Source organism: Poromitra crassiceps (genome assembly GCF_964638095.1).
Source record: "Poromitra crassiceps genome assembly, chromosome: 5".
NCBI lineage: Eukaryota > Metazoa > Chordata > Actinopteri > Beryciformes > Melamphaidae > Poromitra > Poromitra crassiceps.
Window position 1 is genome coordinate 59,301,849 of NC_139642.1, and position 17,253 is coordinate 59,319,101.

At 44.2% G+C, this 17,253-nt stretch overlaps 1 protein-coding gene across 1 annotated transcript; it reads left to right on the forward strand.

The window, feature by feature from the left end:
• Positions 1–350: 350 nt before the first annotated feature.
• On the forward strand, positions 351–16,224 carry LOC310776649 (neuronal tyrosine-phosphorylated phosphoinositide-3-kinase adapter 2-like; the record flags this gene model as incomplete). Its single annotated transcript, XM_083636821.1, has 6 exons — positions 351–553; positions 992–1,320; positions 2,213–3,284; positions 7,716–7,822; positions 9,049–9,149; positions 16,018–16,224. 6 exons carry the CDS (start codon positions 351–353, stop codon positions 16,222–16,224), a joined length of 2,019 nt encoding a protein of 672 aa, XP_083492947.1.
• Positions 16,225–17,253: the final 1,029 nt, after the last annotated feature.

Here is a 17,253-nt window from a genome sequence, read left to right on the forward strand (position 1 = left end):
GGATTTACTATGAAAATTACATTTCACGTAACTATTATTTCATTGTGTAGTGACTACCCGAGTCACAAAATGTATAGAGCTTTTTGGCACTCTTAGAAATGTCTGTTTTTGGTGACTTTGAACGGCTGTACCGTTTCCCCCAATTCATTGGCGATACCAACTAACTGGACGACTGTAGCTCACTGTATACTGTACTGAGAGTGATGGCAAAGGCATTGTGTATCTTGCTTATGTATGGGCGATATGGCAAATGGGTGAAAAGGTTGGCGTACCCCTTTAAGCAAATGAGAGCAAATGAGAATACGACTTCTCTTCTTGTCTCTCTCCTGTGCTCAGTTCTTTGAGGAGTCATGACCTCCAAGGAGGAGACATCTTCCTTCAGGAGTTTTTTTCAGTACGTGGAGGACAGTGGGCTTCGAACCTACGATGGTCTCGTGATCCAGAATGCCTCGGACATCGCCAGGGAGAGCGACCGCGTCCGCAACCAAAACAACTGGAAATATCTGCAGGAGCAACACCAGAAGAAGAGACGTCAAGAGGAAGCCATCAAGAGGTGAACATCTTGAGATCAATCAATACATTTCAATCAATTATATATTGATATAGTATAGTTTATTTATATTTATATAGTATAGTTTATTTATATTTATATAGTATAGTTTATTTATATTTATATAGTATAGTGCCAAATCATAACAAGAGCTCTTTAAGACACATAATCAGCTCACCTGTGGGTGAATCACTTCCCCTGGGCATCGCGATTGGCCCCAGGCTATATAAGCCCCAATCCAGGCGCCGGCCCCTTTGCTTCATGTAGGTAGGTACTAATCATCGGGGGGAAATACTTTGTTATTTTCTTCTCTTTTTTGTATCATTGGTTATGATGGTAAATAGTATTGCTTTGTGATGGTAGGGTTATGTAATTATCTTGGTCTTCAGAATATTTTGTAAAGGTAAGGTCACGCTAACATGGAATATTTTCCCCTTCCAGGATTGGTGAAGATGTTTCCAGGTCAATGGAGAGGGCGTATTCTGGGAAACATTACAGGTTGGGTTTCATGACGCTGCCCGCCCACCAGGACCGGACACCCCCCCCCAATCAGGGCTTCAGTGTCCGCTCTCAGTCACTCCACTCAGTGGGCGGAGCCGATCAGTCACTCTACTCAGTGGGCGGAGCTGACGACGACGACGACACCAACCACAACCGAAAACAACCCCCCCCTAAACCCAAGCGGGACCCCAACACCAAACTCAGCACCAGCACTGAAACGGTTAACGTAGGTTCAGGGGTCACCAAAGAGCCCCAGGACCAGGCTGAGGGTGAGTCACTTAATTAACCAATTTAACAAGCAAGAATGAACCCTTCACTTAAATTGATATTCCATAGACAGCAGAAGTTGTCTACTACAGAAGTCTGTGGTACAGCTAATAATATTGTTGGTAAGTGAAACATTTGTAGGCTATGCGTATGCAGTGTTGCGCAAGTATGGCGCACGCATGCGGGACTTAGATTGCGTGAGTATGAGTTAATATATGTGCGTGTGAAACAATATAATACGCTCATGCTTATGTTTGATCGAGCTCTCCCTTTATGCATAAATGTGGCTCCAGTCCATAGACAAGCTTCTTGGAACATGGAGTGATATAAGCTACCAGTTACTCTACGTTAAATGAAGTTCAGCTAAATTGAAGCTACCCCCCAGAGAAATGTTTCTACCTTAAGCTACGAGCAACATTACAAGAGTATTTTGCTAGACCAAAGCTTTTTTTCTTTCTTTTCTTTCTTTCTTTTTTGCCAAATCAATGTTGCAGAGATCAAGAAAATTGCTCTCAGTCAAATAAAGAAAAAAGTTCAGTTGTTAAAAAAAAAGTGAGGAAGACGATTCTTATAAAAAAATGCCTTTTATATTGGACACTGTACAGGTCTATATAGAGACACTGCATGAAATAGCCCACGCCCATCACGGGGGAAAAGCTCCATTCATTTCCACACACCAGCGTCATTTTCCTTGAATTAAACATAGCTAAAAGCTGTTGTGTGGTGGGGCTGCGCAGACAACAAATGTCAAAAATCGCCAGTTAAAGTTTTTTTTGTACTCCCGAGGAAAACAAGGAAGCCATTGAGAATTGGCGAGAAGAAACCAGAAGGCCACCTGATAATCTACTAGTCTGGAAATGTCTCTAATATCGCTGTCTTTATGCATGTTTGCAGGTAAGTGGCATCCCTACAGCGAGGAGTGCAAGAAAATGCCTCCTCCTAAACCCAAAAGGAATCCCAAAACCCAACTCAGCGCCTCCTTGGACGAGTCCTACATCTATAACCATGGCAACAAGAAGTCATCCTTGCCAAGGAAGAAGTCTTCCTCGCAGAGCCAAAGTCCCACCTCCAGAGATACGGACGATGACGAGCCGGTTTACATTGAGATGGTGGGAAGCATCGTCCTGACCAGAGTGCTGAAAGGACAAGAACCTCTGGAAGATGAACAGAGTGAGTCTGTGTACGAGGAGATGAAGTATCCCGTGTTAGAAGACTCCAGATGGGACAACATGGAGCCTGGATCCAGCCGTTCCTCCACTCGCCATGGCTCTCTGTGTGATATCCCTGCTCCCTTCCCCAACCTCCTCACTCCTCGTCCTCCGCTCCTGGTCTTCCCCCCCGCCCCAGCTCAGTGCTCCCCAAACTCTGACGAGTCACCTCTGACCCCTCTAGATGTCACCAAGCTACCCGTGTTGGACAATGTCAGCTTCAGCAAGTCTGAAGACACACCCACTGAAACTCCACCAAGCTCCAAGCACCACCGCAAGGAAAGAGACAGAGAGAGAGACAGGGAGAGAGACAGGGAGCGAGAGAGAGAGAGAGACAGGGAGCGAGACAGAGAAATCCCCACCACTCACACCATCACCTCCTCAGGCCGCTCCTCTGCTCCTCCCCTCCACTCCAATCTCTATAGGTCATCTAGCTCCTCCCATGGTGGTCATGGTTACCCCCGCAGCCAATCAGCATGCCCCTCCCCTGTTAGCATGGCTCGCTGTCTGACTCCTCTCAGTCTGAAGAGGCCTCCTCCGTATGAAGCTCTGATGGCAGGAGGAAGCATGCCGCGCTCCTCCTCCTCCTCAGCCCAGGAAGGAGGTGCTAAGATCAGAAACTCCTCCTCAGCCCACGGCTCCATGCAGAACGTGTCAACCACCAGCCCTCTGGAGGAGATGAGCTACCTCTTCAGCTCTGGGAGACAGATGCTCCGGAAAGGATCAGGAGGGAGGAAGGGGAGAGATGGAGAGGGTGAGTATCCTATAATAAAATTGCCTAGGTGGACGGGCGGGCGGTGTGAGTCACGATTAGCGTCATGGTCTACGGCCCCGATACATTCAGGCGGTGTCTCGTCATAGACGCGTGGTCAATGGGTCAGCGTGGGGGAAATCCTCCCGTTTTCCCCCACGGCCAAGCACACACATACGTTACCAGAAGTAACATGATCGACTGTATCTATGTCACTTTCTTGACGTCGGCTGGGCCTACCCCCACACAGTAGAGATGCACGGATGAGCTATCATGCCATCCTAATCCGCGTGTTTGCATAAAGCATCTGCCCGCCATCGATCCCAGAAAATGATTTCCTACTATTTATAGATCCACGCCCGCCGTGCACTCGACATTTCACATCGCTATATTGCCTTTTAACTCATTGATACCTGATGCAGCATTTGTGTGTGTATCCCTTTAAAGGGATACGCAAACAAACAAACTTACTGTTTCTGCTGCCGTCCATGCGATCGTTGCACTCCAGGACTCCAGGTAAACTTCCAACTACCAAGTTGTTGGAGTCAAATGACATGTCCAGCACTTCAATCGCCCTCATGTAGCCTACTAGGCTAACGCTACTACTGGATAGCCTACTACTGGATAGCCTACTTACTACTGGATAGCTTTAACTTGAACTTTAGATCAAGACTGGATTGGCCTCATCAGCGGAGACACCTGTTTGAGGTTCAATCAGGAGAGAGACTAGAGACCAGTTAATGAATAGAATTATATTTAATACAATAGCTAATGAGAATTAGGTATCGTAATAGTCTTTGGCGCTTAGACAGCACAGGGAGATAATGAGATAGAGCTGCATCAGCCCAGAGCAGCAGCCAGTTATAGTCTAGATACTGGTGATGGTGATGCCTCTCCTTCTGAAACTGAAGAGACTCTTCAGACTGAAGAATCTGATGGGTCTGCAAACTGGCTGAAGGGGAGGTGGAGGGTGCGAGACTGTCGGCAGCAAAGGAGGCTGAATGGGATAGAAACAAGCATATTTAAGAGGACAACAGCCATGTGATTGGCTTACGATGAGCGGTGAAAAGCAATGTGATAGGCTTACGATGGAGATATGTGGGGTGAGAGGTGATGTGACGCTATGCTATTGGGTAAAAGAGACCAGGCGGCAAACAGCTGATTATTCAATGAAGCCCGGAAGTTGACAGGTTTATTTTGAGCGTGTGCGCAGATCTGAAGGGATAGAGTGAACTGAGGAAGCGTAAAGTGCAGATTATAGTCTTCCTGGTTGAACCTCCGTTAGAACTTCATTTCTGGTGACATCATTCACCTTATATGGACCAAGAATGCGAGGCATCCCATCCCGCATGGCTATTGTTTACCCTGCCTTAGTCTCACGTGGTCAGACCCACCGTCGACATCAGATAGCTTCCAGCGACGGAGGGTCTCAATCACAAGAGACTTCCGCTGATCCGTCCAGGGTTTATCACACTTTAGTGACAAGAGAAGCTTTTCAATGTCTTCTATTTTTATATGAACAAATTCACTGATGCCACAGACTGTCATCAGACACTGAGTGACATCATCAGCGATGTCATCAGTGATGATGTCACTATAGTGAAATCATTCGAACAATTACAATCTTACTACCATAATAGGGTGCCGTTTACTATTATAGGGCGCCTTTCCGCGTCTGGGGTCCCTATAGTTTTTTGTGATGTCAATGGGGTCACAAGCAAAAAAGGGTCCCGAAACCCTGCTGTACAACAGCCGCAAAACCCTGCTGTACAACAGCCGCAAACCCTGCTGTACAACAGCCGCAAAACCCTGCTGTACAACAGCCGCAAAACCCTGCTGTACAACAGCCGCAAAATCTGACCGTTTCTTACGAGGGAATTAAGCGACACAACTCCTGGTCCAGGCAACAACAATGAGAATATGGGGTGTGTCTCTCACTTTGTGCTTTCTGTCTCTCTCTCTCTCTCTCTCTCTCTCTCTCTCTCTCTCTCTCTCTCTCTCTCTCTCTCTCTCTCTCTCTCTCCTCTCTCTCTTGGTTACTGTATGTCTCTCTCTCTTCATGCTTTAGTCCGGCAGTCTATCCGCAGGCAGCTCGTCTCTGAAGCTAAAATAATTGAAAAGCTTTCATCTGCTGGCAAAGCAATCTGCTTAATGCTGTCGGCAGCCTGGGGGGAAGGGGAGGGGTGGGGTCAAGAGGGAGACAAGAGGAATGGAGAGAGGGGAGAGGAGAGTAGAGGAGAGGACTGCCATCACAGTCATCTGTCTTGTTTAGGTCTACCACTAAACAGGACAGGCACAGACTGCAACGGACAGTCAGGACTGCAGAGAAAATCATCGGCACCCACCACCACTGACCTAAAAATATGGACAGAGCTACGCAATTGATTTTGTCTCCCGTTTGGAGTTGAAGTCTTGGCCGTCGCCATCTTGAGTTTTTTGTCAGCAGAGTGGGAGGGAAGGGGTTGAGTCCTTGCGCAGTTCACGTGAGAGAGGGGGGGGGGGGGGGGTACCCAGAGCCGCAGCTCCGCCTGCTATTGGTCCGTGATCGGCAAGCTGTGCGATCACTGGACAGGCGATCTGTCAATCACCCCCTTTTCTATCATCTATTTTACTCCAAACGAGAGAGTTATATAAAAAATGCCCGCCCTACAGTTGTTGTAAAAAGGTGAAATTAACTATATAGGCCAAAACCGTGTTTTGCCCCTGGCTGGAAAGATGTTTAACCCTGTTAGGAAGTTGGGCATTTTAACATGGGGGAATGCCTACTGCCCCGACCCCAAGTGGCCTTTGGAGGAACTACAGCTTTTCACTTCATTTCTGCGTCATCAGAGGAAAGCCTGGGGGGTTGGCCACTGGTGCCAACCCAAAACAGGCTCAGACACAGAGAAAAAAGGAAAAGAAAGAAAGAAAGAAAGAAAGAAAGAAAGAAAGAAAGAAAGAAAGAAAGAAAGAAAGAAAGAAAGGGAGAAAGAGGGAAATTCATATATATACTAAGGACATTCAATGTTACAACGTAGTGCTACCAGCCACATAAGGTGCTTGTGTGCTTCTAAGAGATGCTGTGTGTGGGACCCCAAGCAAGGGGTCCATGAGAAACCAGCCGGGTGAGTCACCCGTCGCCCCTGACCATGTCAAGATAGGCCAGAAATGAGTCCCAGACAGTTAAAAACCTTTTGAGTGAGTTGGTCCTCAGGAAGCTGAGTCTCTCCATCTGTATAACAGAGCCCATGTCCGTTAACCACAAGTGAAATGAAGGTGAAGAGGGAGACTTCCATTCCTTCAGAATAAGTCTTTTGGCGACAGTTGTCCCCTTTGTCAGAGACTGTTGCACAGCTGCAGGGCAGTTCCGAGAGCTCTCCGAGCAGCCAAAGATGGCGAGTTCTGCCTCCGACTGAAGGGTTATTTTGTTGGCCTTAGGGTACCAGTCAAATATTTGGGCCCAGAATCCCGTTAGTGAAGGGCAGAACCAAAAGGCATGAGACAATGTGGCCTCTCACACCTGACACCTGTCACACAGTGGTGAGACAGAAGGGTAGATCTTATATGCAACTTATGCTTAGAATAATGAAGACAATGAACGACTTTAAATTGGATCAGCTGGTGTCTACTATTAACTGAGCAGAGTTGTATCACAGACAGACTCCTATCCCATATAATGTCAGATAACTCAATACCTAGTTCCCCCTGCCACGCTTCTCTAATCCTCTCAGTAGAGGCCATGGCGCCGTTGTCAAGCAGACACACACATCTAGAAATGAGATGCTTTGAGTGAGGAGGGCTCAGCAAAACATCCAAAAAAGCATGCTCATCGGGGAGCGCTACAAAGTCATGAATCTTGCATCGAAAATCATTTCTGACTTGTAGGTAACTGAGCCAGTGTCTGTTGGGCAACTCAAATTTCCTCTTCAGAAGATCATCTATGTATAGGTCTCTGATGAAAACCAGCCCCTTTGTCTCATGGGTCTTTAAAACAAGGTTATAAATTATATACTGTATATATATTTAAAAGAAAAACTCAAATCCAGCCTCTGTGGGGCTTCTCGATAAGATGATCTGTTGGCATATAGGTCCATCTTTGGTGCAGTTGATTGTTTTCTGTAAACATTCTACACAGCCATGCTACAGACAACGAGGTTTGGTCTTCCACATCCAGTTGGCCAGATGTAAGTAAGTGGGCAAATTAAATGAGTGTTTGTGATGTTGCAAAATCACGGAAGTCAAAACGACTCGTTTGGAGGCGCTTTTTCCTCACATGGCCGGTGTGACTTTATTTGAGCACCATGTGTTTTGAGACGTTGATGATGATGTTTTTATAGCCCAAGTCCTGTATCATCAAAGAAGCAAGGACATCTTGTTTTACACAAGATGGGACCTTTAAGTGAAGTTGCTCTTCTTGTGTCTCTGCAGGAGACTCCCGCTCTCTTCCCAGACGTGGCAGTAAGGACAGACGTGGCAGTAAGGACAGAGAGAGAGAATGGGAGGGATGGTCAAGCCCCGCCTCCAGTAGGATGGGTAGGTCCTCTGTGAGTCCTACCGGAGGAGGAGGTAAGCACAGGCCCCATTGTGTCGTTTTTATCATTTGGGATTCCTATCGATATAATAACACATTTGTCCAAACTTATGCAGCACATTCCACTACTAAATAATAGATCACCTTATTTTCATTGAATAGTACATTTGTTTAATGTGCCCTGATGTATACAGTTTAGAAATCTGCTATTTGTTAGCTTAGGACGGTTTATTTTATTTCCTTCTCCTGTATGAACTGCTTATGATGGGAGAGGACTCTGTGCAATTCCATTATCTCCCAGCACTACCCACTCTTCTTGTGAACTGGCCATGTGTAAACTGGCTTAATCTTAAAGGTCCCATTCCGTGCAAAAGCTGTTTTTACTTGTAAATGCATATATACTGCTGTCATCCCTCCCTGTAATGAGTGGTCACAACCTCAGAACTGCCACAGTTGGATTTGTCCCTATCCAGCTTCCCCCTGCAGTCTCCTTCAAGCCACCTTACACTCTATTCCCCCAGACGGGTTAATGTGATGTCACTCGGGTCCTTAAGCATACTGCGCGCGGTCTCTCTCACACAAGCTACCTGCACCATTTTGTCTATAGCCACAAAATTAACACTTCTAGCTGGAGCGACGCCAACTGTACGTGATCCAGCAACTGCGGAGGAGCATTCGGTAAGTCTAGGCATTTTGAGATGTCCTCTTTAGCATAGCAACCGTTAAGTTAGCGATAGCTCGTTGCTAACGTTAGTTGTGGACACAACTTAGCGTGCTGGTCCACGGACGCTAATCTGATTGGCCGCTGGGAGCCTGGGGCGGGCTCTCCCTCAGCGGCCAATGGGAACTGTTAGTTCTGAATATATTATAGAAACAGACCATTCTTGGGAAGCGACGAGATGAGGAAGTGACAACTCCGTCAGAACGAACGGGGTTGCTATATTTTCGACAAATTAATCCAGAATCATGTTTTATGGACCAGAGACACACGTTTTTAAGAGGTTACAGCTGCACGAATTGGGACCTTTAATATTAAACTTAATCTTAAACTTGATCTCTCTGCAGAGTCCAAGGCCGTGGGTAAACTGATTTAATCTTAATCTTAAACCTGCTCTCTCTGCAGAGTCCAAGGCCGTGTGTAAACTGCTTTCATCTTAATCTTAAACCTGCTCTCTCTGCAGAGTCCAATTCTGTGTTTAAACTGGTTTAATCTTAATCTTACCATTTTAATATTTGAATCTTAAAACTGCTCTCTTTTCAGAGTCCAAGGCCATGTGTAAACTGGGTCGATCAGCCTCCACTTCAGGAGTACCTTCCCCTGGGGGGACGCCCCAACGTCAGCCCCACCCCGCCCTCAGCCAGGTACTTCCACACGGAGACAGAGATTGTGTGGATCCCTGAGCTGTCTGTCATTTTGTCTACCTGTCTGTCTACCAGGTTGTCTGCCTGTATGTCTACCAGGTTGTCTGCCTGTCTGTCTACCAGGTTGTCTGCCTGTCTGTCTACCAGTTTGTCTACCTGTCTGTCTACCATGCAGGTTGTCTGCCTGTCTGTCTACCAGGTTGTCTGCCTGTCTGTCTACCAGTTTGTCTACATGTCTGTCTACCAGTTTGTCTACTTGTCTGTCTACCAGTCTGTCTACTTGTCTGTCTACCAGTTTGTCTACCTGTCTGTCCACGCACAGACGCACTGATTTAACCAAGTAACAGTTGTTCCTGGATCAACATTTCTTCCTAGTCTGGGCTGGGAAAACTCCGCCCCGAACTCATTTGATTGGTCGCCGCAATTGCTTGTTCCTGAAAACATGCGGCAAGTAAGAACATAACATACATAACAACTGTATGGAGGTCATTTTTTATGTAACTTGCCCGTTTGGAGTAAAATAGACGATAGAAAAGGGGGTGATTGACAGGTCGTCTGTCCAGTGATTGCGCAGCTTGCAGATCACGGACCAATAGCAGGCAGAGCTTTTCCTACAAATGTTGAAAAAAAACAACCAGGGCGCTCCGCCAAAAAACACTAGACGCCAAAAGCGCTTAAATGCGAGGTGCGTTCCTTGAAAGAGGAGCGTGCTTAGCGTGCCCTTGCCATAGAGAATGAATTGCAGAAAGGCACTGGCAGCTCAAATAAGCGCATTGGGTCTGCACGGCCGCTAATGCAATACACTCAACAGAATAAGCTCACCAAAGACCAATGGTATAAGGAGGCAACACAATTATAAACAAGCATAGAATAAGTAAAATAGGCGGTATAGTTACAATAAGAGATTTAAAGTCCATTTTATAAAATGGGGGTTTAAAAGATTAAAAAGTGATATATGGACATATGTCAATTTATAACAATATTATATTGTTAAGAAAACAACAGATGACTAAATAAAGGGTTATAATTAAATGACAACAGTGAAGTTCCCTTTAGATTTGGTTGTTTTCCTTTAGTTATGGATATGTAATGTTCCACAAATATGCAAAATATAAAATTAGGCACATACAGTATTGCATCAGTAAACGAGATTCCTCCATATTTTGTGTTAAGACAGAGAGTATTGAAGACAGGGAGAAGAGAAGATAATTTATCGAGTATGGAGTTGATGATGATGATAATAATAATAATATAAAAACTGCTTTAATTTGTGCTGCACAGCCCTCCCACAGCTCGTTATATATGACATTCACAAGCAAAAAAGTACAACTTGTTTGCCAGACGTGACTTTCTCTCTCACACACACACACACACACACACACACACACACACATACACACACACACACACACGCACACACGCACACACACACACACACACACACACACACAGTCACACGCACGCACGCACGCACGCACACACACACACACACACACACACACACACAGGCATGCACACACACACACACACACACACACAGGCATGCACACACACACACACACGCATGCACACAGGCACACACACACTAAAATGTTAGTCCGCAGGCTAGCTTGAGTGCTTGCAGACCTTGCTACATTTTTTTATCTGGTTCTAAATTAGCTTTTATCTCTTGTTTTCTTCTCTCTTTTTCTTATGTGATACATGTGTGATACATGTTTTTTACTATTCTATTTGGCTATTCTATCTTACGTGATACGTGTTTTTTTTTAGTATATTCTATTTGGGTATTCTATCTTATGTGATAGATGTTTTGTGTGTATTCTTTGACATTGTCTGTTATGTAATGTACATGTCTATTATTGTCTTGGACCCCGCAGGAAGACTAGCGGTCATTTAGGCGTCAGCTAACGGGGATTTGTTTTAATAAACAAATAAACACACGACATGAGATGACACCAGTTACGTTTGGCTCTAAACACTATGAGCAGATTTACACTATCTGAATGTAAACTTACTTTGACATGCCACATCGGTGATATATTGGGATTCTACTATGTAATTATAGGTGCGTACTAGGAGTAGGCTTTGTGTGCAAATACGATGTGGGGGAAATATTACAGGCGGAAGTAAACAGTTGTTAAATAAACTTGATAAAGGCTACACCTCTGTCTCCCGTTTGATACATACAGTACCTTGATAACCTGTTAAGTGTGGAATCTCGTCTCATACAGCGTTGGAGGTCGGGATAAGACGTTCATTAAAACGTTGATATGTCAGCGGTCGGAGCTAAGCTAAGCTATGCTAGCAGTTATACACTGGAGTAGTGCAGCAGAGAGCTACTGTAGCGAGCAGTTCTTCTGAGCAACTTTTCATTAGGGGTTGAATGGCTGCAGTAGGCTGTGTGTTAAACACCTTCTCCACCCGCTAAAAATGCAACCAGGGATACTTTAACACATAGGCATTGTTGGAATGTAAAAATCTGCCTTAACACTTCGCCAAGTTTAGTCTACCTTTCGTTCTTTTTCGCTTCTCTGTGTTTGTTCGTTCTGTTTAACGTTATGTTGTTATTACGTTATGTTATGTTATGTTATGTTATGTTATGTTATCTTATGTTATCTTATGTTAAAGTGTGGTCCGACTGTATCTCGCCCCGCTTGCAAAAGATGTTTTTTTTGTTTTTTTGTTTTTTTAGCGAGGCATTGCCTGTCCTACTCTGCCTCTGATTGGACAGTACACGTACCCATTGTTACTGGGCTGGTTCTGATTGGATAAGGCCAGAGTCACTCTGGATAAGACTATCAGGCTATGCCAATCAGAGACAGAGTGGGGCATAGTATAGACTTTGGCTTCGGCTGACCGGCGTCTATCCAGATTTTCAAAGTAAACGCTTATGCAGAGTCATGTAATTGTAACTTAATGACATTTTCCATGACATCCTCTTATTTTTTAAGCAGCGCCGGTCAAGTTTCAGGGGCGCTGGGCCACCGCTACTGAAACCGCATGGCAGAAACCCTGTGTTGCTATAGTGATGATGATTATGTTGCCAATATCACCATGGTGATGTTATGAAGGACAGTGTTCCATATTATACACGATTAAACAATTAAACAATTAAACAATAGTGGCTGTAGCAGGGACCCTTATACGTGCTACACAAGAGCTACGAACTTTACACTCAATCAGCAGATGTTAATCGTTGTCAAGGAATTCCCTGCAGAAAATAAACAATGCATTTTGTTGTGTCTGTCTCTCTACCAGTTTGTCTGTCTGTCTACCAGTTTGTCTGTCTGTCTACCAGTTTGTCTGTCTGTCTACCAGTTTGTCTGTCTGTCTACCAGTTTGTCAGTCTGTCTACCAGTTTGTCAGTCTGTCTACCAGTTTGTCTGTCTGTCCACCTGTCTGTCCACCTGTCTGTCACTGCCTGCTGCCACCCCACACCCAACTCCTTTCCCGTCAAACACTGAGAATCTTTCCATAATATCCAGTTTACTGGCTGATTGTTTTGACTGGTTTAGTCTGTCAGGCAGACACAAGCATGTGTGTATAGGGTTAACCCTTTCAGGTCTGTTTTCACGCTCTGATCCTCACATAGAACATCAAACCACATCAGCTGACCAGAGCCGCAAACAGTTTGGTCTTTCCAGTTTTCAGCCATGTTGTCTCCACAGACAGTCCTGCTGCATAACTGTTGCTATAGTGATGCTGGTTATGTTGCCAATACTGTACCACCATGGTGATGTTATGAAGGACAGTGTTCCATATTTAAAGCCACATTTCTTAACCCATTGATACCTGATGTAGCATTTGTGTGTGTATCCCTTTAAGACCGTGAACCGCGTTAATGCGGTTCGCGGTCTTAAAGGGATACGCACACAAATGAGGGATATACACGCAAATGCTGCATCAGGTATCAATGGGTTAAGCTGTCAACACATGATGCAACATCACCACAGCACAGTCACACAAATCATCTCTGCCATTGCAAAATGTGAGTTACCCCAAGGTTGTGGTTGGGGAGAGCCAAGGTGATTGTCACAGTGTAGTGGCTGTAGCAGGGACCCTTATACATGCTACACAAGAGCTAGGAACCTTATACACTCAATGAGCCGATGCTAATCGCTGTCAAGGAATTCCCCGCAGAAAATAAACGGTGCATTTTATTTTGCGGAGTTATCGTAACAAATTATATTTTCATCTCGATAAATGAAATATTGAAAATGGAAGTCTTTTTGCTTGTGTCAAAGAATCTATTTTTGGTAAGTATTTGGTTCTTCTGCCAACTTTTGTTCTCTGCCTAGTTTAACTATTTATTTTATGAGTCTTTGGCTGTTTCTGGCCACCTTGAGTGAAACTATAGTTTCATTTCATTGATTTATGTATGTATTTATTTATTTCACCGGGACAGTGCATATCAATAAACAGTGCATGTTAAACACACCATAAATATGCCAGAATTAGCCAGGAGGCTAGTTTCCATCTGCAGTCCCTGCCCAGGTGTGAAGTTGGCATCCTAAAATCAAAACACAAGTTTAAAAACAATAGATACGCACTAAGGCATATCAATCATAGTAAAGATAAAACACATACTGTACCGACATCAGCTGGACAGAGACATGGACAGTAATAAAGCAGATTGACTTACCGTTTAGCAACAGGACAACACAGCACTAGTGCAGTCACAGTCCTGCAGACAAAAGCACTACTGACAGAGAGAGACATAACATAAAGCAGCAGAACAAATACAGTAGCGATAGGGTGCACAGCTCCAGTTAAGTGGACTAATGTTGGTGTCAACCGGGTTTCAAGATGGTGACCAGTCACGTTACCTCATATCACAATAGCAATCAGCTCTCAACATAAGTCAAGTGTGATGTCTGTTATGACGTCGCGTGTCGCGTGACTCATCACCCCATCCTCAATAGCCAATCAGCCCCTGTCAATATGACGTCCGTCATGACGTCGCTGCTGAGCCTATGACGTGGCAGTTTATTCAGCCATGGTCAGCGCGTCATCATGCTCTCCCTGATTGTTCACCTCAGTGGTGGCTGTACCTGGGCTGATCGTCTTCTCTGGAGCTGTGTTTCGCCCCACCCACCTCCCCAGTCTTGACTCCTGAAGAATTCCCTACGGGGAGGATTTCTCTATCCTAGACTGAGCACATGCCCTCCTCTCTCACCACAAGAAGAGGGTCATCTTACCACGGAGTCATTACGCCAAAATTAGTTGCCATGCTATTTGTGAATAAAGCTTGCTTGTCAAATATTACCGACTGGTCTCTCATGATTGAAATGGCTCGGTAGATGTTTTGGGAATTCATATTCCAAATAATCTAAAAGATCTAGTTAAGATAAACTATGCACGGAAAATGAAGAATGGAAAAAGTTTTACAACCTTGGAGAAGCAAAATTCTGTCACTACAAGGAAAGGTAACATTGATTAATACTCTTGTAATTGCTCAGTTCATTTATCTCCTAATGGCACTTCCCTCCCCAGAGGCGTCCTTCTTTAAATGTTTTGAACAGAAAATCTTGACATTATTCTTTGGAATAATAAGCCTGACAAGATTAAAAGGCAATACATATATAATTCATATGAAAATGGTGGATTACATAAAGAGAAATTGCAGCAATGAATTCATCCTTAAAAGCTTCTTGGATTAATAAAATGTACCATAACACTCTCTGGAGAACAAGACAAAACGGCTCGGTTCACTTATTCTTTGACAGTAAATTGTTTCCCTTTTTTCGATTAAACCCTCAACACTGTGAATGGCTATTTGAAGGAATACTATCAAATATTGATTTTCCAGTATTACCCTCCAGATAATCCAGAAGATATCCAAAATCAGGTCATATGGATGAACTCAGAAGTGTCATTTTCATAAATGTTATACTAGATGGCATAGGTGACTTTCTTTCACACGGACAATTTTGCAGTATGTATGGTCAGATTTGTGATATGTTTAATTTGACTCAACTGCTTTCAGCTATCCAAATGAATTGGAAACGGAAATGAAAAAAGTGTGGATGCAAACAGAAAGTGTGCACCTACTACTAGTTCTCAGAAATGGATATGTAGGATAAAGATAAATAAATTGATTTATAAATTCATTTAACAGAGCAGGTTGGGTACTGCGAAAATGAATGTAATACTTTGAGACCTTGGAAAAAACAAATTCAGAACAATTTATAAAACAATTGATTCCTATTCCAGAATCTTCCAATTGAAAATGTTTTATAAAATTACTGCTACTAAAAAACCTCCCCCGCCCAGCAGCAAAAAAAAGCATCCCCACCTCACGGGAGCATACTTGTAATGATTTATACAGAAACTGTTTAAAAGTGATATAATTGTTTGGTAGACGTGACCTCCCTGATTTCTAAGTTAAAACAGCCCCGAATTATGTTGATTGCCTCACTGAATTATCTGCTAATACCCAATTTTAGCAGCATAATTTGATGTCCTGGCATGGCAAGGCTGTGCGTAATGACATATCCAAAAGGGATTTTACTTGCACTGCGCTGCGCTGTACGGAGATTATGGTGCGCAACCCAGCACAGTGAGGTATTTGCGCGTAAGAGGTCCTTTTCAAAGCTCTTAGCGCAAAGTAATTGCGCGCTGCTGACGATAGCATAATGCCATCTATCACCACATTTTAGCGCTGAAATGCCTGCTTTGGCTTGTGGCAGCCAATGCCCAGTACAATTATCACAGGCATGCGCTTGTGTCCGCCCCCAATTTGCATTGCGCGTGGCGTTAAACGAGCGCAAACGCTAAATTTAGCGCTTTTGGGAAGATAGGGCCCGTGATGTTATGTGCCATGGACTCAGCAGGTAGACAGAGATTGATGTTGACCTGTGGTCCTCAGATGCCGTGGGCGTGTGGCGATGTGACCATGATGGAGATGATCGAGAAGAAGAGAGTTCTCTGTGGAGAGATCAAGAGGAGGAACCTGTGTGACATCACAGCTCAAGCCCCGCCCCTGTGTGACATCACAGCTCAAGCCCCGCCCCTGCGGAAGAAGAGGCAGCCTCCGCCCTACACTGCCCAGGCCCTGTGGAACACGGCCATATGACGCACACACGCACGCACGCACATGCGCGCACACACACACACACACACACACACACACACACACACACACACACACACACACACACACACACACACACACATATACACAGCTTGTCTTTGTAGCCTACTTTTTTTCTATTTTAATCATGGAAGATTTGTCTGCTTAGCACTTCTAAAGTCTTGACAGTCATGTAGTGTCTGAGACACACACACGCACACGCACATGCACACACACACACACACACACACACACACACACACACACACACACACACACACACACACACACACACACACACACACACTCACACGGCTGTAAACTCTTGGTTGTTATGACACATCTGTGTGGGGAAAAGTATGTTGAAAATGTCAGCGAGTTTTTATATAACAAATGAATCTAATTTAAAAATATTTTTTATTATTGTGATAAAATACTATTTTAAATTGAGTATCTTCAGGCATGTTGTTTGTCAGTTCGACCACCCCCCCCCCCCCCCACCCCCACCCACCCCAATTAGGACAATGTCAAAGCAGAAGTAGGCCTAGAACTTTTCTGTAAACTGAAGTTGATCTCCTCCTCCTTCATGGATTGCTTGCTGTGACTCTAGATGGGGTCAAAGTTCACACTCAGAAATGTGTAGGACAAATATACCTTGAATAGATAATTGCTCATACAGTCACTTTCTGACATGATCCCTCCTTTGCCTTAAAGACCAAAGCTGGTGTTTGTGAGTCTTTACCTCAGACTGGGAGTTTTATAGAGCTTAAATGAATAGAGAGATTTTATGGAGGACAGATAGAGACAGGGGTATAAAGAGATTTTATAGAAAACACATGAATAGAGGAATGATAAATACATGAGATATAATAAATAATAGGATCATTTATAATGAATGTTATATATGTCACAGGTTTCCAGATACTGTATGGGTGACCTAGACAAAAACAAACAGAAATATGCAAAGGAATAAATTTGACTAAAACAGAGCAGGTCAAATGGCAAATTTCTACATGATTTATGTCTGAGTTG